The sequence below is a fragment of the Diaphorina citri genome, unplaced genomic scaffold (genome assembly GCF_000475195.1).
Source record: "Diaphorina citri unplaced genomic scaffold, Diaci psyllid genome assembly version 1.1 scaffold441, whole genome shotgun sequence".
NCBI lineage: Eukaryota > Metazoa > Arthropoda > Insecta > Hemiptera > Psyllidae > Diaphorina > Diaphorina citri.
Window position 1 is genome coordinate 33,115 of NW_007377876.1, and position 21,462 is coordinate 54,576.

The following is a 21,462-nucleotide window of genomic DNA, read 5'->3' on the forward strand; positions in this document are numbered from 1 at the left end:
GTTCTCGGAACGGCTGGCTTTCTCCTATCTTCTCACTTTCGGAACGATAAGACCTTAGCAGTTGCAGTTCCCTCTATCAAACCTCTTTAATTTTCTTTTTCCTCCTCCTCCTACTCTTTCTTCATTTTTACTTTCCTTATCCTATATTAGGAAGGAAAGTAATGTAATCGGGTCAAAATTTCGATGGTCAGTCTTTAGTGCCAAAACACGTTTTGAGGTCCCTAGAGCCTAAATCCAAAGTTTCAGCCATTGGTCCGTGTGTGTGTGTCTAGTCCATCTACGTACTAGTCCAAGTAGTCCATCATACTGGATTACTGACCCCATGTAAACATCACACAAGATTCAGCTCTTCTTTAACCGAGTTTTCTCTGCAAAAACCAACACCCTAGTCGGGGAAGTACCAAGGGGTGCCTTGTGGTACCTAAACTCATAAAAAAAACTAACCTTCGGAGGAATCTCGCGTCTTTTGAGTTATGATGGGGTCTCGAGAACCATTGTGACGTCTTCAACTTGATGGGCACCATTCCGCTCTCCCGTATCTGGACTATCTGGTCATTCGATTCCCGCCTTGGGTGGATTTTATCCTGTACGGTTAAATTTCGTTCTCGGAACGGCTGGCTTTCTCCTATCTTCTCACTTTCGGAACGATAAGACCTTAGCAGTTGCAGTTCCCTCTATCAAACCTCTTTAATTTTCTTTTTCCTCCTCCTCCTACTCTTTCTTCATTTTTACTTTCCTTATCCTATATTAGGAAGGAAAGTAATGTAATCGGGTCAAAATTTCGATGGTCAGTGTTTAGTGCCAAAACACGTTTTGAGGTCCCTAGAGCCTAAATCCAAAGTTTCAGCCATTGGTGTGTCCGTGTGTGTCTGTCTGTCTCACAAAATATCTCGAGAACGGTAAGAGCTAGAGACTTGAAATTTGGTATGTAGATGTCAAATGTGACAAGGATGCGACACGAAACGTTGGTTGAGATAAGTGCTGCGGTTGGCGGTATATTGACTGCTTTTTGGGCGTTTTTGACTGTTTTTTGGCGGTTTTCAGCTATACCGACTAAACGTTTAGAGATAGTGTAAAAATTTGGCTATAAGAACAAGAACACCCAAAATAAGCATCATTCAAAAGGATGAGGAAAGTCGTGTGATGTTCACACCAGATTTTTTCATGAGGTAATGTTTGAAATTTTCTCATTTATTTCTCATCTTCCCATCTCCGGACTGATGTCTGCCTTCATGTCTAGCTCTGCCGTATGTTCAGAATCCAATGAATGTGTTTGGTGATAGTAGACATACCTATATAGGGGGCGTAACTATTCTCCACTAGTTCCTAGTTCTACTAATAATCTATCTACTAAGATATAGTAGTGGGAGTAGTATAGTTCTACTATCTGTGTGGGTGTGGGAGTATAGATTAGAGCTACCTATAGATCATATACCGCCCATCTTTCGATCCTATTTTATCGGAAGAACCCACCCATTTACTGTTCGATTTTAATAGTCAGTGCCCGTCTGTGGGAATGTAAACAAAGATTTTGAAAATTTGGACCGATTGCAATACTTTCTCATTACCTTGTATAGGTTCCCTATACGTAAAGGTAATAGAAAGTAAAAAAGATTGACATCAAAGGAAACTACAACTGCTAAGGTCTTATCGTCCCGAAATCGAAGAGAGAAGGAGGACAGGTAGGAGAAAGCCGAGAACGAACCTTATCCGTCAAGGATAAAATCCGCCTAGGGCGAGAATCGAACCTGCAACCTAGCGCTTACAAGGCAGACGCGCTATACTTTCGAAGCTTATAACTAGAATGTCAAAAAAAAGTCCGTATAAAATAGATCTAGGTTAGGTATTTTTTAGTTGAATCCCTCCCAGGTCAAGACCTTCAATTCCATCAACTGAACAGCCCCACCCTGTAAGTTCAATATTATTGGAGAGAAAGATTTTTATATGCGCGCAGAGCGGACTGGGTGCCCCCCCGCTGCGCTGTTTTGTTTTTGCCCCTAGCCCTGGGCCCACCGGGGGGGCCCCCGTTTGTCGGGCCCCTGTCGCCCTATAACAAGGTGTGATGATGTGCCAGGCTCTCTAACTCCGGGATGAATTTATTTCCCATTCGTGTTATTATGTTGTTATGGAATCGGCGAGCAGGCGTGGACATATAGGGCCCCCGATCACGAAAGGAAATTCGCAAAAGTCATGATCTTCACGGCTCCAAGGTAACATCAGCGCTTTTCCTGTCCCTCCGTCACTGTCTGACATTCCAGAGCCCTTTTCCGCTATATCTGAAAGCTATCAAGCTGTTTAATAAAGTTCTGAATGATTAAAGTCTTATCAAGAAATGTCTTTCCTTAATTGATCTTTTTCATGGTGTCAGGTGTGGGGTTAGGTAAGGTTAGGTTAGGTTAGGTTAGGTTAGGTTAGGTTTAGTGTCCAACATGATTTAATCCACCTGAGGAGTCGGCGCGAACGACCTAACTGGAGTTAAAATGTCTTCCTAATATTACAGAAGGAAAATGCATTTTGCACTAAACTTCCAAAAGTTACACAGCATTGAAAAATTGAAGGACCTAGGTAGGTAGTTACATATTATGAAAGAAAACTCTTTTTTTTTTATCATATATTTATTTCAAGATGTTATTTTTACAACCAAGGTTAATTAACATCGATTAAATTAAGGAATTTAAGTAAAAAAACGAGTACAAATTTTTGTCGATGGTGGGATTCGAACCCGGGACCTTCTGCATGGCAAGCAAGCGCGTTACCACTGGACCAACCGTGAGTTTCATCCGATTTTTTCTGAATGTCCTGTAGCCTGTGGGTAATGTAAATGAGAGTGACCCCACTACACACGACACGATTTTTTTCCCGAAAGACAAGTAGGAACGGACCTTTACCAGCCTCTCTAGCTGGTGGTTTCTTCAAGGATCAGAAAGCCATAATCTGTTAAGTTAGCTTGAAGGGTAGAAGCGCTAGGTCGCAGGTTCGATTCCCTCCCGGGGTGGATTTTATCCTAAACAGATAAGGCTCGTTCTCGGAACGGCTGTCTTCCTTCTTTCTCCGCTTCCGGGATCATAAGACCTTAACAGTTATACATTTCCCTGAATCAAACCTCATAAAATAGATTCTCAATTCTTATTTTCAGGGCCGCCACTGAGGGCTTTATTCTAATAGGGCCTTCTTCAGAAGACAAGAGAAGGGGCGTATTCCAAGCGTTCTACGGGCCAGGTTTTATTAACGACTCAAGATCCCATTAAATAGTATCTATCTAAAATATACCTATTTATCTAACTATGACTATGTACCTACATATCCATCTATATAGCTATGTATTTACCTATCTGTGTAGCTAAAACGGTGAGAAGATCCCATGTGAAAGTGTTGGTACATTCTGCCACGCCCCCCTCGCCTAAAATTAATGTATTGTCTTCGTCCTAAAGATCTAAAACCAAAATACCTAGTCCATAAGTATTCCTATATGAACGTACCTATCTATTTATGTAGTAGACCTATCAAATTTAATGTCTTTGAACTTACCTACCTACCTTGTACCTTGTGTCCTATTCCTATATAGTGTATAGTTACCTAATATGTAGATTTTTTGATTTTTATTGACTTTGTGTTTAGATTAACGTAAATTTGAAACAATCATTAGATTTTCGGAAGTTTTTTCGCCTTTCTTTCTGAATATTTGAAATTATTGTAAATCGGGCAGTTTGTTATCATTTTATTTTATTTGATTATGATTTTTTCCAGCACATCCTCCACCCCCCCCCTCCCCTCTTACCGATCTCCTTCCTCCTCCTCCTCTCATCTCTCCCCTGCAATATCTATTACTTAGAGATTACTCTCAGCATGTCTTAGTTCCCTACCTATATTATTATTATTTCCCCATGTTGTTTCTTCTCGTCACCCTTTCTGTTTGTTTTGCAAAGTGGAATCTCCTGGGTTGGTTTGTACACACAGAGTATAAGAGACACTTTCTTATACTTACCCACCCTCCAACATAACCATCCACACCTACATAGCTACATACATATAATACTCGTGCCTGCCTAATAGCTACCTATGTTTTCTTATTTCTTTTATAATTCCGAAATTTTTCTTCATCTAAACCCCACCCCCCACTCTTTCTCTTTCTCTCTCTCTCTCTCTCCCTCTCTCTCTCCTTCTCTCTCTCTCCCTCTTTCTCTCTCGCTCTCTCTCTCTCTCTCTCCTTCTCTCTCTCTCTTGCAACAGGAGAAGAAAGAGAGGAAGAATAAGGAAAATGAAAAGAAAATATTGCCTGAGGGAGATAGAGAATGAGATGAAGGTTGAAATTGAAAAGAAGAAGAAGAAAAAAAAAGGGGAGGCAGAAGAAGAAGAAGAAGAAAGATGGCCTTTTCCCCCTTCAGAGGAGTGTAAGATAAACCACTGAGAGAGAGAGAGAGAGAGAGAGAGAGAGAGAGAGAGAGATCAGAGATGGAAAAAGAGAAAAATGTAAGAAAAGAATTTTCAATTTCCCAATATCTCTCTTCTCTCTCTCTCTCTCTCTCTCTCTCTCTCTCTCTCTTTGTTGTTCTTGCTCACATTTTTTAAACTTTTATGGGGTTTTCTTTTGTACAGAAGTCTTTTTGCCCCCTATATTAATCTTAGTGAATGTATTGTAGGTATATTTTTCATTTACATAGGTAGAACGTACCTACATCTCAATAAATAAAATTAGAGAACCCTTTTAATTTTCAATTAAAACGTAGAAAAAGATATAACATTTTTTGAAAATAAGAAACAGCGAGAAGTTATACTATGAAAATAACGTGAAATTCGACTAAATTGTTGCATATTGCATACACAGAAACATGTACATGTATGTAGGTCTGTCTGTTACGGCACTGTTACTCTGATGGACCTTTTGTTGTCCTCTTTTCACGAAAAAACGGCTTGACCGATTTTGATGAAATTTTTTGTGGTTGTTGAGAAGAGTACTGAGGGTGACATAGGCTATTTAAATTTGTCATATTCCATCCCGATTCAAAATGGCAGCACCTCAAAGTTATGACTCTTATGCCACGCTGATCCCGTACAAAGGACGGGTCAACCACTAGTTATTAAGTTATTACTAGCATCCCGATTCAAAATGGCAGCACCTCAAAGTTATGACTCTTATGCCACGCTGATCCCGTACAAAGGACGGGTCAACCACTAGTAAATAAAGGATACCGAACCTATCCTTGGTCTTTAGATCCTCAAAAATCTAGAATCCAGATTTTCTTCGTCCATTTTTTAGTAAAACCTTTTTCTTTTTAAATGCCCCAAAGGGTGAGTTTTTTTTAGGCATTATTTTTTCCCATATATACCTATATTATGTATTATAGTATCTCCCTTACATAAAAGTAGGTAGGTACATAAAATATATAACTAAAGACATATGTATATGTACATACCTATAATGTAGTTATACCTTGGTATTTTGGTTTGTCAGTTGTCTGGATCGGTACGGTTGTGAACGGAAAGAAAACTTTAAACCTGATGATATAATAACATTTCACGTACAAAACGTGTCACTCATTACATCTATTGTTTTATTTTCTCTTACATCACGCATTCACGTCCACAGTTCTTTTGTTGCCATTATTTTCATTTAGGTATTTTATTTTTCCTTTTTTTTATGATTTTGTAGATTTTTGGCCATCCTCTATCAAAAATGTTCATATATTATCGAAAGTGTAGTTACTTTTGCATCAATTTAAACAGACAGTAAAATGTTTTGTAATGCAAGATACTTACCCTACATATTTTGTAATATTGTAATGATTCAATAACATTTCTTCAGAGGAATCTTAAGGGAGTTTTCAATTGCTAAAGTTTATTCTGATTTCTGAAGTAGGCATCATGTTTTCTTAAAAGGTAAAGTCCAATGTTCCAAATGGCAATAGTAAACAAACTTTCCATTCTCGCCCCGGGAATACAAACAATGTACCTCTCTATGTGAGTGATCTGCTCATATTCTATTCTAAAATTCAAAGTCTAGCTTGGTAGAAAAGCTCTGTCACGTGACATCGGTGAGTCTGATAAGAGAAAAGTGTTTTCTCCAGCTTCTCGGAGAAAATCTACTTCACAGCATAAATCAGAGGATTACACAATAAATTTCCCACCAGGAGATGATGCATTCGACCAAGCGAAGAGAAGGGAAAAGCAATTTTCTTTCTCTTATTTCAAGTTTGAATTTTTATCCTGGCTCGAGTTTCTCTGCCATTTTTCACGCCATGATCTAATAAAATTACCCGAGACGAGACCCACAATGAGGGGGGAATGCTCCCAGAGTTTCTATGATGAAAAAATAATATTGGAAAATTAATATTAGTTTAACCTCTTCTTCGCTCTCGCCGTTTCTCGGTATTAGCAATAAATTATGTGGTTTCTTCTTGTTCACGAGGAGGAAAAAAATAAGGGTAGTTCTCATGGAACTTGTCAGCATAAAATGAGCTCTAAAAGATCTTTATTTAATTTTAAAATTTCCCTGTTTTTAATTAACTACCTGCCCTAGACTTTCTCACTTTCTTCCCACCAGCTATATCTATCTCACTCTACCTTGAGTAATTTGAGGAAAACATGTCTTTTACCGTGATGAATTATGTATATTGCTTCCAAATACTGAATGTATGTACCATGTACCTGAACTTTTGAACTTCGTATTGTATTCATAGTTTTTTTTTCCTATAATGCGCTTTAACTCTGGAATACCAGGTCGTTCGCGCCGTCATAGTTCTTTCTGGTACACTTTTAAAATTTAGCTTTTGAGATGGCCAAAAACCTTTTTTATTTCTAAAAGTTGAGATAACTACCTCTATATTTACTTTTTTATTTGTATTAGTTAGAAACTACATATTCGTACATTATTTTGTTATATTTTATTCTGATTTTTCATTTATAATATTCAATGTTAACTTATTGCACTTTTTACCATACATATTCTTATTATTTATTCTTATACAAAGTTATCATTTCAGTTTACCTATTATTTAGTTATTCAATATTTTTTATTTCTAAACTGCACTGTATTACGTACATATTATATTCTTACATTAATGCATGCCAAATACATAGGTATGCAATGAAGGATCGAACACTGTGGTAAAACATCTATGGTAAGTTATTTCAAAGGACATATCACCATGAAAATTAATATACGAGTAAACCTACATCAGACAGAGAACATTATTGGAAACTTTCACCTTCGACATCTTTTCAACTGTAGAAAAAAAATGAAAAACATTGAACCCTAGATAAAATCTAAATAAGTATGATAAAATATATTCCCAAAATATGATTTTTTTCATCAGAAAATTTCGAGCCACTGAATATGTCTGCGGAAACATTTTTTTTCCAGAACTCTTTTTTCATGTGTTTAACGACCTGTAAAATTTATCTAGTGTTAAAAGTATAATTTTACTAATCTCTTGTTTATCCAGAACTCTTTTTTCATGTGTTTAACGACCTGTAAAATTTATCTAGTGTTAAAAGTATAATTTTACTAATCTCTTGTTTATTTTTTTGGTGAGCAATTTTATTCTTCAACCAGTTAGTCACTCCCGCCAACATCACAAAGCAATTTCAACAGCCAACATCATCAACAACATTCGAAAAAAGAGAAATCACAACAAAAACAATCACCAGTTCGTCACGTTACAACTGAAACCAAAACAGCCAACCCAACATCATCAACAACATTCGAAAAAAGAGAAATCACAACAAAAACAATCACCAGTTCGTCACGTTACAACTGAAACTTCGTCACGTTTCCATCACTTTCCACTTTATACGAAGCCCCAAGTTCATCTTTATGGCGTGCTCTTCAATCATTTAGTCCCTTGGAGAACTCGATTGTTGAAAAATTGAGGGAAATAGAGAACGACTTCAAAAGGTCAAAGAAAAAAATATAATAGTAATTTAAAAATAAAGAAAGATTGCTATCAAAATCTTTTCTATTTCTCCCAACTGGTTGACTGTCGAGTTTGATGAGCCCCAAGTTCATCTTTATGGCGTGCTCTTCAATCATTTAGTCCCTTGGAGAACTCGATTGTTGAAAAATTGAGGGAAATAGAGAACAACTTCAAAAGGTCAAAGAAAAAAATATAATAGTAATTTAAAAATAAAGAAAGATTGCTATCAAAATCTTTTCCATTTCTCCCAACTGGTTGACTGTCGAGTTTGATAGGAGATCTAAAGGATTTGAAGTCCACACCTCTAGTTTTGTTACTTAATTACTTATTCACCATTTTTACAGGGTGTAGATTACACTTCAATGTATTGTAAGTAGATTTATTCACTCTGAGAAAAGGTAAAAATCTTATAGATCATAATATATATTCAGTCCAAACGGTTAAACATAAGTATTGAGTAACCCGGGTGAATATAAATGTCTTTTGTAGGTCAATGAAGACCAAGAGACTCCCAAATTGGAGTTTATTTATTATTATTATTTTTTTTATGTTCAAAAATTTGATAAAAACAATTCACCCTGTTTATTCATAGATTTACAATATCAAAAAATACACACATACATGTACAGATTCAACGACAAATAAATTTACTTGTTTACAAATTGAACATGTTGATATTTGCAGTACTTTATTGGTTCACAATACAATAGATGTCCGTGCAGTTCAAAACCAACTACAGAATGTAAATACAGCAAAAAATACAATCCCATAACTGGTTGAAATAAATGAAAGCTTAAAAATCATATGAAGAGAAATTGCTCCTTCCATAACGATATTAAATTTAAATATTTTTTTCCTTTCATCATTTTTTTTTGGTCTTCACATGAATTATTTTTCATGTTGGAAAGTGAATGAAATCTGAAGCAGAAAATCAAATCCACTGTGTAACGTAAAACTTAATCCAATCTTCTTTCCAATAAAGCCTTTTACAACACAGTCAAATTTACGCATACATCTGTCCAATTTCCTTATTACTCGTAATACAGAATGGTCCAAAACCGCTTCAAAGTTCTTTATTTAGTTTTCTGAGTTTTACTTCTGTGCTATTATCAGCTAGAAGTTTCACAAGCTTGTATGGAAAATCTGCACTACTGAACTATTTATTTAGGATAATGATAATAAAGCTTAACCCAATAATTAATTTATATGATTTATGGTTTATCATAATAACATCATCTCTAGTCTCTCTAGCAAAATTTCAGAACAGCTGAACCCAAAAATAGTTCTTATTTAGAGCTCCACCCCTCTTTATAAAGGTTATTGATTTTCTTCAAAAGGGGTTTTGGCATATTTTCATAGCTAAAATAAATTCCTTTTTTAATTAAGATAATGGCCTAATGGTCAACTCCTTCAAATATTTTTTCAGTAACTTTTGAATAACCAAAAGCGGTTTTGGGCTGCACATCATAAACAACACTTTTTGTGTCCCTTTTACCACATGAAACATGCTAATATAATATTGACAAACCCATTTTTTCTATTTTGTCTTGTACGTTCCTCTCCCACATCTAGAGTAAAGAAGCAGGGATACGCACATTAGTCGCTCTTGATGATCAGGGAGGTGAGTCAATCACATTTCACGTACAAAACGTGTCACTCATTACATCTATTGTTTTATTTTCTCTTACATCACGCATTCACGTCCACAGTTCTTTTGTTGCAATTATTTTCATTTAGGTATTTTATTTTTCCTTTTTTTATGATTTTGTAGATTTTTGGCCATCCTCTATCGAAAATGTTCATATATCGAAAGTGTAGTTACTTTCGTTTGTATCAATTTAAACAGACAGTAAAATGTTTTGGGTTCCTTTGTAATGCAAGATACTTACCCTACATATTTTGTAATATTGTAATGATTCAATAACATTTATTCAGAGGAATCTTAAGGGAGTTTTCAATTGCTAAAGTTTATTCTGATTCCTGAAGTAGGCATCACGTTTTCTTAAAAGGTAAAGTCCAATGTCACAAAATTTCAATGCACACATCAGTAAATTTGAAACAATGCAATTTCTCTTCAAGTCCAATGGCTTTAATATCTTGGAAATGTCAGTGGGTCGTTTTACCCTTTCTGTGACACTCCATTATCCATTAGTCGATATTGTAACACTCTCGCTTGTGACACCGAAAGTTAATGGTCCCAAAAACACGCTTTCCACATTTGGCGCTTCTCCTTCTCTCCTTTTTCCTTGGAACAAAAGTCCATCAACAGATTTTTGAACCTATAGGTCTCCTACTGTACACGTAGATTCCGGACACTAATTCACTATCATGAAAAGGAAGGCCTTTGATAAGGATTAGCCAGAGAAAGCGGCTAGTAGCACGTTGAATCCGCCCATTGGATCCCTGAAGTTTAGCAACGGAGTTGAGCTCACGTGACGTGACGTGAGGGCAGTGTGTTTCTACCTTTAGTGTCCTAGCTGAAAGGGTTGCTTGTTGCTCGTCAAAATTGTACATGGGACGGTATAGATTCTAATGAAAATGAACAAACTGAATATACATAAAGATAACAGACAGTAAAATGTTTTGGGTTCCTTTGTAATGCAAGATACTTACCCTACATATTTTGTAATATTGTAATGATTCAATAACATTTCTTCAGAGGAATCTTAAGGGAGTTTTCAATTGCTAAAGTTTATTCTGATTTTTGAAGTAGGCATCATGTTTTCTTAAAAGGTAAAGTCCAATGTTCCAAATGGCAATAGTAAACCAACTTTCCATTCTCGCCCCGGGAATACAAACAATGTACCTCTCTATGTGAGTGATCTGCTCATATGCTATTCTAAAATTCAAAGTCTAGCTTGGTAGAAAAGCTCTGTCACGTGACATCGGTGAGTCTGATAAGAGAAAAGTGTTTTCTCCAGCTTCTCGGAGAAAATCTACTCCACAGCATACATCAGAGGATTACACAATAAATTTCCCACCAGGAGATGATGCATTTGACCAAGGCTAGCTTGGTAGAAAAGCTCTGTCACGTGACATCGGTGAGTCTGATAAGAGAAAAGTGTTTTCTCCAGCTTCTCGGAGAAAATCTACTTCACAGCATAAATCAGAGGATTACACAATAAATTTCCCACCAGGAGATGATGCATACGACCAAGCGAAGAGAAGGGAAAAGCAATTTTCTTTCTCTTATTTCAAGTTTGAATTTTTATCGTGGCTCGAGTTTCTCTGCCATTTTTCACGCCATGATCTAATAAAATTACCCGAGACGAGACCCACAATGAGGGGGGAATGCTCCCAGAGTTTCTATGATGAAAAAATAATATTGGAAAATTAATATTAGTTTAACCTCTTCTTCGCTCTCGCCGTTTCTCGGTATTAGCAATAAATTATGTGGTTTCTTCTTGTTCACGAGGAGGAAAAAAATAAGGGTAGTTCTCATGGAACTTGTCAGCATAAAATGAGCTCTAAAAGATCTTTATTTAATTTTAAAATTTCCCTGTTTTTAATTAACTACCTGCCCTAGATGTCGTTACATCATTTGAATATTACAGTCATGGCGGTTGCAATTTCAAATGAGTGAGTTGTTTCATCAGAACTGACTTGAAAGGGAACGATGACAAATTGGGTCAAACTCATCCATAAACAGGAATGACATCGGAAACTTAAATATCTGTCTGTTCCTTGCATGGAACTTGTCAGCATAAAATGAGCTCTAAAAGATCTTTATTTAATTTTAAAATTTCCCTGTTTTTAATTAACTACCTGCCCTAGACCTTTACATCATTTGAATATTACAGTCATGGCGGTTGCAATTTCAAATGAGTGAGTTGTTTCATCAGAACTGACTTGAAAGGGAACGATGACAAATTGGGTCAAACTCATCCAAAAACAGGAATGACATCGGAAACTTAAATATCTGTCTGTTCCTTAAGTAGCCCAGTATTAGAAGACTTATGGTTTCTAAATTGAAAGTGGAATTTATTTCCTGCCTCTGTTCAAGATTATCTTTGTTTCCATTCCGACCAGTATCAGCAGGATCCAATATAGTTTTTCCCTCTTAATAAATTGATGTGTACAGTAATCCTAAATATATACAGCCCCTTGTGTAACTGACTCACTGACTGACTGACTGACTCACTCACTCATACTAATTCTAACCCACACTGTTAGAATCACCGCACTATACATGGGGAGTTTTGACATCTCCACTAATATCAGAAGATGTGTTAGGATGTTAGGAATGTTAGAATCCTAAATATATACAGCCCCTTGTGTAACTGACTGACTGACTGACTGACTGACTCACTCACTCACTCACTCACTCATACTAATTCTAACCCACTTCTAGATGTGCTAGGAAGATGCGGTTTTCACCATTGGATTCCATATTTTTTGTAGGTACTGGAAAAAATCCGCTACTCTTTTCAGTCACGGGGAACAAAGGAGCTGTTGTTGTTGTTGTAGCGGCTTCAGCTGTAGCCGAATGGTGATGGCAGAATAATAAAGAAAAATATCTTTTTTATCTACCATACACCGGGGTGACGGTCTCTAGCCATGTTTCATGGGCTCGTCCTGAACCGCAGTCAACCATCGTGAGGACTTTTTCTTTGAAAGCAGAGAGAACCCTTTGAAGAACTGCCAGCTAACTGGCTGGTTGGGGTTAGCTGTTCTCCTCCCTGTTTATAGTCCCCCAGCTAGAGACTAGTCTACTCTCTGTTTAACGTCCCCTAGCCAAGAGCTGTTGTTGTTATGTAGCCCTGCCTGTGCCAGAATAGAATATACCATGTCTATCTCACGGACACGGGCATTATTGGTTTCCGCAATCCCTGCTATACGTTTACAGTGTTTCAACTCAGCAAGATAAAATGCCAGTGGCAAGTACAATTTACCCAACTCTGAATGCCACCCTAGGTCAGCAACTCAGCTATTCGTTGAACGTAGTAATACGCCCACCACTTTTAAATGTTTCCACGGACACGGGCATTATTGGTTTCCGCAATCCCTGCTATACGTTTACAGTGTTTCAACTCAGCAAGATAAAATGCCAGTGGCAAGTAGGTACAATTTACCCAACTCTGAATGCCACCCTAGGTCAGCAACTCAGCTATTCGTCGAACGTAGTAATACGCCCACCACTTTTAAATGTTTTCTAAGAAAACTTTTCTTTCTTTTCTGAGAACGAATTATTTTCGGATTCTCTAGAAAAAGCGAGGCAGTCAGGCAGGTGGGTGGACAATAGTCTTTGTGTTTCCTAATCTGTCAAACCCCACTCGAGGTAGCAGAGCTAATTCTCGAGAATTTTCACTCTAAATATAGCCACAAAAGAGAGAGAGAGAGGGGGGGGGGGCAAACTTCGATTCTCATCTAGAAAGGAGATAAGAATAAGATGTGACTCATCGAGATTACAAATCATCAAATCAAAATAGCCAAGAAAGTGCCGAAATAATGAAATCCCAGGAGAATGTTGATTACATGAGCAAGTAATCCTAAAATGGAGACTTGAGGAAATGGGATTAAAATAGTAGTCGATCCTCAGACTTCTGAGATATGTATGTACAAGTAGAACATTGTAAAATATAGAATGTAATGGACATATGGAAATCGATTCAAAGGCTTTGTATCTAGCTGTGGAACTGTTTCAAAGCTCACCTCGTATGCAAAGACTTCGTGCATACATTTTTAATATTTTCATTTTCTCTTCCTATCCGTGCGAATGTTGAAAATGCTAATTCTGCTGCTACATAGTTTTTCCCTCTTAATAAATTGATGTGTACAGTAATAATTCAATTATTCTTGAGTTGTGTTTCTCTTTCCTCTTATCGAATTTATGAGCATTGATATTTTCTTTTACATTCCTTTCCTTTCATCCATTTCTTTCTCACTTTCTTCCCATCAGCTATATCTATCTCACTCTACCTTGAGTAATTTGAGGAAAACATGTCTTTTACCGTGATGAATTATGTATATTGCTTCCAAATACTGAATGTATGTACCTGAACTTTTGAACTTCGTATTGTACTCATAGTTTTTTTTTTTCCTATGTATAATGCGCTCTAACTCTGGAATACCAGGTCGTTCGCGCCGTCATAGTTCTTTCTGGTACACTTTTAAAATTCAGCTTTTGAGATGGCCAAAAACCTTTTTTATTTCTAAAAGTTGAGATAACTACCTATATTTACTCTTTTTCTCCCTTTCCTTCCTATTCTCTGCTCTTTTCTCTCTCAAATCATTCTTCTTTCTCTCCCTTTTCTCCCTCCGTTGCGTCCTTCTTTCTCTCGCTTCAACGACTCGAGGCAAAACATTCTTTTTCATTCCCCTTCTTCTTCCCTATTTCCTATTTTCCCCTTCCCTCCTTCGATTTTTTCTCCCTTTTTCATCCCTTCTTCGTCCTTTTCTCCTTTTTCCCCCCTCCCTCCTTGGTCATTTCTCCTTTTTTTCCCCTCCTTCGTCCCTTCTCCCTTTCTGGGTCCTTTTCTCCTTTTTCCTCTCTCTCTCCTTGGTCCTTTCTCTCTTTTCCATTCCATCTTTTTCTCCTTTTTTCCCCTCTCTCCTTCATCCTTTCTCTCCCTCCTTCGTTCTTTTCTCCTTTTTCCCCCTCCCTCCTTGGTCATTTCTCCCTTTTTTCCCTCCTTCGTCCTTTCTCCCTTTCTGGGTCCTTTTCTCCTTTTTCCTCTCTCTCTCTCTCCTTGGTCCTTTCTCCCTTTTCCATTCCATCTTTTTCTCCTTTTTTCCCCTCCCTCCTTCATCCTTTCTCTCCCTCCTTCGTTCTTTTCTCCCTTTCTCATCCCTCTTTTTCAACATGACTTTCCAATTAAGTATGTTGGAGAGCGTGTTTAGCTGGGAGCGTAAACATAATAGAATTTCCCCGGCTACAGCAGCTATACATTGTTGACGTAGATAAAAGCTACTTGGCAACTAATTTGTATGCTACGTACAAGTATATCCTCCGTGAGCCATGACCTTTTGTTTTATCTGCTTATTATTAGCATTTTTTAATAATTATTAATATTATTATGTAATGTAGGTACATACCTACTAGATACATAAAAAATAGGTATATTGTACTTTTTTTTTCCACGAAGGGAAAAAATGCAACATGCTAGAAAACATAATTTAGTAATATCATGAATTTATAAATAACATATAAAAAAATATATACATATATATAATTTTTCGCCCCAAAATCTCCAACTTCGTTTCATCAGAAATACCTTATCGAGGTGTGTCCACACATAGTATCTTCCAGTGCTCTTCCTTCTCATGACGTTAATCTTGTACAGGCACAATACATATTATCACAAGCTTGTATCTAAGAAGCCGTACAATTTTGTTGTTGGCTTTGCGTCACACTTGAATTTTGTCAAGGATTGGAGATAGACGGGATGAAGGGCTAGCAACTGTAAATGTAATTTATTTTGTTTTTAATGTTCATCAATATACGAGACCAACCTCTTATCTACAATAGACCAACCTCAGACGTGTAATGGTTAGTACGGTAAAATCTTGCTCTGGAAGTTGGTGGTTCGAGTCCAAGTCATAAATTTAGCATAGGGTGGATTTCACCAGTATTTTTTTCAGTCCTTTTGAAGGTCTATTTAGCTAACAGCCTGTTTAGTTCCATTTGATTTGTATAGGCTTAACAGGACTGTTAAGTTAACAGGCTGTTAGAGGCTAAAAAGAAGGTCGGTGAAATCCACCAATAGTGTATTAAGTGGGGGAACGACATTTGTGACAAGCATTTATGTTCAACTTAACAAAAATTCCTATTACAAGTACATACTACTTTCAGCTGCCTAATAGGCTTTTCCCAATTATTTCTACACACCACCATCTTGTCTTACTCTTCATCTATCTCCCTCATTTGGAAAGTAAAACTTTCTCTTTCCACCCCACCTTCTATCTCCTTCTCTTCCTTTTCCTTCACTTAATTCTCCTCCTCCTCCTCCTCCTCCTCCTCCTCCTCCTTTCTAGTCTTACACTTTCTTTCTCTGTGCTGAATGTCTAAATGTATAATCACGAAACTTTTTGTTTCACCTATCCAAACTTTTTGCCTCTTCCCTCCTCCTCCTCCTCCTGTTCTTATTTCTCTCCTTTCCAAATGTTTTATTTCTCTTCCTCCTTTGCATGTCTTCTCCAAACACACATACGCCAGTTTTAATCCTTGTTCTCTTTCTTCCTTTTATCCCTCATTTCCTCCCTCGCTCTCTGTTTCAATGTATTTTCTCTTTCCTCCTTTCTCCCTTTCTTTTCTTGGCAAAATTTCAAATGAACATTTTCCCCCCGTTCTCTCTTCTCTGTCCTTTTTGTCCTCTCCTTTCCTCTATCTGTTCTTTTAGTGCGACGTAGCTCGTAGCTCAAAATGTTGATTTTTTTCCTCTCTTTTAGTTTCAATTCCAATTTCTCTCTAGCATTTTTTCCCTCATTTCAGTTTTTTCCCCCTAATATTTAACTTTTGACGTTCCTCCTTCTCCCACGCTTTTATCTTCTTTCAGTTCGTTTTCTTCTGCCTCATCCTTTCTTCTTTTTTTTTTTCTCTACTTTAAGTACGGTCGGGATTTTGAGTATTCCGTTTATAGATTCTCTCTTGTTTTATATCTTCATTTTGTCGAATGTTGGTTGAATTTGATAGACTTTTTGAGTTGTAGTAAGTACTTTGTCAGAGTTTTTTTCGCATACTTTTTGCCCTCTCTATTCCTTGTTCTATTTTGCCTGTGGCTTCTTTTACTTTACGAACTTTTCCCACCACCCGTTCTATTCTCTTGTCTTCCTCTCTTTTTATAACGCTTTATTCAACTTTAATATCTTTCTCTCTTGGTTTGTGGTATTTTGGTCAGATTTTGTAATTAATTTTACCTTGCCAATAGTTTTGGCACACTTCGCTTTAGATCTACCGAGTACTGTCTCATGTTGGAATTACAAGTCACTGTCACAGTGCGGTCGGGATTTTGAGTATTCCGTTTATAGATTCTCTCTTGTTTTATATCTTCATTTTGTCGAATGTTAGTTGAATTTGATAGACTTTTTGAGTTGTGGTAAGTACTTTGTCGGAGTTTTTTTCGCCCACTTTTTGCCCTCTCTATTCCTTGTTCTATTTTGCCTGTGGCTTCTTTTACTTTACGAACCTTTCCCACCACCCGTTCTATTCTCTTGTCTTCCTCTCTTTTTATAACGTTTTATTCAACTTTAATATCTTTCTCTCTTGGTTTGTGGTATTTTGGTCAGATTTTGTAATTAATTTTACCTTGCCAATAGTTTTGGCACACTTCGCTTCAGATCTACCGAGTACTGTCTCATGTTGGAATTACAAGTCACTGTCAGTAGGTAGTATACATGACTGGAAAATGATACCTATACGATTCCTATATTTTATGGAATAAAATGATAAATCATTGTCCTCAGCTTCAAATTCTGAATTCTTTGTAGAAACCGAAAGTTTTATCATATGAAAAACAAAATCCGCATTGTTCATAAGTTCACATTGTGCTTTCCACAGCGTTCCCTATTGCATAGAGTAGAAAATATTATCTATTATTTGTGCTGCCAAAACAGGAAAGTTCGTTTACCCTGACTATTTAATAGCACAAAGGTAGATGCTTTCGTTTAATACTATTCGTAATAGTACTAATAGTTTATAGCAGACTTATTCAACCTTTGACCCGCCCAGCTTTTCTGTGCGACCCACCAAGCTTTTCAGAGCAACCCGCTAAGCTCTTTCATGCGGCCTACCAAGTTTTTTTGTGCGGCAGGCAGGCAGGCAGGCAAGATTTTCAGTGCGGCCCGCTAAGCTTTCTGTACGCCCGTTGGCAGCTTAAATGCCAGTAAAATATGACCAAACATACCCACCTCTGAACAATCCAGAAATAAGTCATAATACATCATACTCGATGGTACCTAACTTGAGTTCTTCAGCTCTCAAGAGAAATCCTTACCGAAGCATTTTTCGAAGTGCGGCCCGCAGTTTTGAGTTTAGAACCCCTGGTCTTTAGAATGGGTAAGGTGAGACGCAGACATATCATTTATCATCTGTCATAATCATAACAATTTGACGGAAATATAAAGGCATAAAGCTTTCAAATGAACCCACCTTCTCACTTTTTGGAATGCTGTAGGTATTTAAGTAATGAATCTTTTTAGAGGTTTGTTAGAGGGAACTGTAACAACGGAGGTCTTATCCTTCCGAAAGAGATGAGAAGGAGGACAGGATAGGAGAAACCCAGCCGTTCCGAGAACGAACTTCAAGTGTTTAGGATGACGTTCGCCCCGGACTGGAATCGAACTTGCGACTTAGCTCTTACAAGGTAGACGCACTACCTTCCTTTCAAGTTGACTAATTTTCTCGTCAACTTGCCTCCATTTCCTAGAGGAATTCAGAAATTTGTCTAAAATCCCCCTAAATTTCCACATACTTTTGGGACTAATCCCTCATTTTTCCGTCTCTTAATCCCCTAATCCAGCAGAATAAAGTATCACAAAATTCATGGGACTCCCTGTGGATGTACTAATCTTTCTCGTCCATTTCCTTATTTGAAGTGTTTAATACTTACCGAGCATTAAGAGAACTAAATTGTAAACCCGGTGAGAACTGAGAAGATGGTGATCTTCTGAAGGCATCGTCTTGTCAAAATAGCCAGGTGTGCAGGTGTCCCTCTTGTGTTTTTTGCACTGTGGTAGACGTGCTGATCTGAGCGTTTTGCGTTATTATATCCTCTCTCAAGCTGTGTCCACACCTATTTGACGCGGTCGATCGACGAGGCAGTCCACGGTTTCAATCAACGGCGATCGACGGCGTCGACTATGTGTGAACTCGGCTTAAAGTTTAAATGGAAGTGTGTTCCTAGTCAGTGTGTTCCTAGCTTCCTAGACAGTGTATGGCGGTAAAAAAACACTTCTCCCTCTTCCATTTAATCTTCAGAAGGAGTCTATGACGTAAAACGCGCAGCGCATGCAAAACTTTTAAATTCAAAGAAGGGATTAATACAAAAAACCGCGCAGCGCAAAAAAAAAAAAAAAAAAAAAAAAAAAAAAAAAAACACATCGCAGCGCGACAAAACCGTCCCTCTAGGTAAATCAAGGGTGCCGGGAAGAGCGCGAACCTAATCAGTAACCAGTAACTAACTGGTTTCTTCAAATTAAATTTATCCCAAGGGCAAGGCATACCTAGACCCTTTACAAATGGAGTGTGCCCGAAGGCAAGTCATGTGTTCCAATCCACTCGACCTCTAATAAAGACCTTTCTTGTTTGTTTCAGATCTAAAATGCCGGCCGTAACTAAAAAGTCGGCAGCTGCGGCTCAGGATGATGGGCCGGAAGCCGGAGGACCGCCACGAACTGAACTGCAGGAACTTCAATACAAAGCCGGCCAAGTCACTGATGAGGTGAGTACACGGTAGACGTTTCCAGATTTTCCAGACAGTCCAAGAAATTCATAAAAATAGACCAGGGAGACATTTTACTTCCCGAAAGCAAATGCTTTAATTAGTGTCTCCGACAGAGCCAAGTGGCGAGGAAGGATAATGATGATAATGACTCCACGAAAGCAATCAAATTGTTTGTAGAACGGAAATTATAAAATTCCAATTCCCAGAGTCACTCCGTGTTGGAACTTCGCAAAATACAAAATTGTTTGTGGAACAGGCCACCGGACCTCATGTTTACCAAGTTAGATAGTAGTGTGATGCTAAGCTTCGGAAATTTTAGGTAGTAAAAAATAGGTTTGTTGTGCCTAGGTACTAGGTACGTAGGTATAGCCAGAAAGCTGAGCCCATGGAAACTTAAACTTGACAAGCCAAAAGCCTATAATTGACAGCTTTGGCTAAACAATGTGAAGCTAATTCGGATACGTGTCACAAATTTAATTCACAATCCCCAATTTGAAAAGTTGAAACACGGGCGAAGGCAAGCGAGTAACTTTTTCCCTCCATTTCGTAAGTAAAGAGGGAGAAAAAGAGGATGACTTGACAGTGAGTGAAGGAATTCTGAAGAGAGCAAAAAAGATACAAGAGTAGGTAAGGATGAATCAATCAGAGTTTTAATCTAGTTGGATTAATCACTCTCCGTTGTTACCTATTCCTAATTAAAACTCACAGAATTAATCAGAGTTTTAATTCAGCTGGATTAACATTCTATGTCGCCTGTATTAAAAAGTGGTCCATCTACCCCTAGGTCCCATAATGAAAGAGCTAATCAGGGGCGTAATCATGGGTGGTTCGAATCTCATCTTCTGCCTTATAGTTCATGACAGCCCTACGCCCCTGTACCACGTGTGGTAAGGTGTTTCGAGTGCCCCTTGTATACTTAAGGTGTGTCCACACTCGATCCACATCGATCGATGGCCTTCGACTATGTGTCGACACACTTTTAGAGAACATTTATAGGTCCAAACTCAAAAATATACCTTTTTTGTGGCCGAAAAACATTTTATCAGTTACTTTACTGAGTAAAAAAAATCTCCATTTTACCAAATCATTCAACCATCAGGTCCGCCAAGGTTTATTTTTGAGTTTGGACCTAAATCCGGCAATGGGGACTGTTGCACCAAATAATTTAAGTAATCGGCTGATTTTTTTTCTTTTTTTTGCCTTTTTCTCAATTTATTCTTCTTTTCCTTCCTTTCGTATTTTGTGCGACTTGGTCATGCTTGATTTGACTGTTCAAAAAGAAAAAAAAGAAAGAGAAAGGAAGGAGAGAGAGAGAAAGAAAGAAAGGAGAAAGAGAGCGAGAAAGAGAGGAGAGAGAGAGAGAGAGAGAGGGAGAGCGAGAGCTAATTTTCCTCTTGATTGAGTTTCCTTGTTTCAGTAAATTTGAAACAATGCAATTTCTCTTCAAGTCCAATGGCTTTAATATCTCTTGGAAATGTCAGTGGGTCGTTTTACCCTCTCTGTGACACTCCATTATCCATTAGTCGATATTGGAACACTCTCGCTTGTGACACCGAAAGTTAATGGTCCCAAAAACACGCTTTCCACATTTGACGCTTCTCCTTCTCTCCTTTTTCCTTGGAACAAAAGTCCATCAACAGATTTTTGAACCTATAGGTCTCCTTCTACTGTATCTACACGTAGATTCCGGACACTAATTCACTATCATGAAAAGGAAGGGCTTTGATAAGGATTAGCCAGAGAAAGCGGCTAGTAGCACGTTGAATCCGCCCATTGGATCCCTGAAGTTAAGCAACGGAGTTGAGCTCACGTGACGTGACGTGAGGGCAGTGTGTTTCTACCTTTAGTGTCCTAGCTGAAAGGGTTGCTCGTTGCTCCTCAAATTTGTACATGGGACGGTATAGATTCTAATGAAAATGAACAAACTGAATATACATTCTGAATTCAATGAGAAACACAATCCTATCGAACTTCAGAAAGTCGCAGGTGTACCGTTTCAATCGCCCCTAGGGGGAGGGATAGGAACCTCTAAAGTATTTTATGTCCAGAAAGGACAATTTTGTTGAAAGTGAGAAGAGCTTTTTTTATGCATCTGAGGGGTACTTTTTTATGGATCTGAGGGGTACCTACCCATTTCAGATTTTATGTATGGCATTGCGCCTTTTTTT

General features: G+C 37.8%; 1 protein-coding gene across 1 annotated transcript in view; it reads left to right on the top strand.

Annotated features, from left to right (window-relative positions):
- Positions 1-21,462, top strand: part of LOC103508858 (synaptosomal-associated protein 25-like) — a 75,375-nt gene that overhangs the window by 25,389 nt on the left and 28,524 nt on the right. The window contains exon 2 of the mRNA XM_026823353.1: positions 19,165-19,302. Within this exon, the coding sequence (XP_026679154.1) occupies positions 19,172-19,302 (131 nt within the window). The 5' untranslated portion in view covers positions 19,165-19,171. The remainder of the gene's footprint in view (positions 1-19,164; positions 19,303-21,462) is intronic.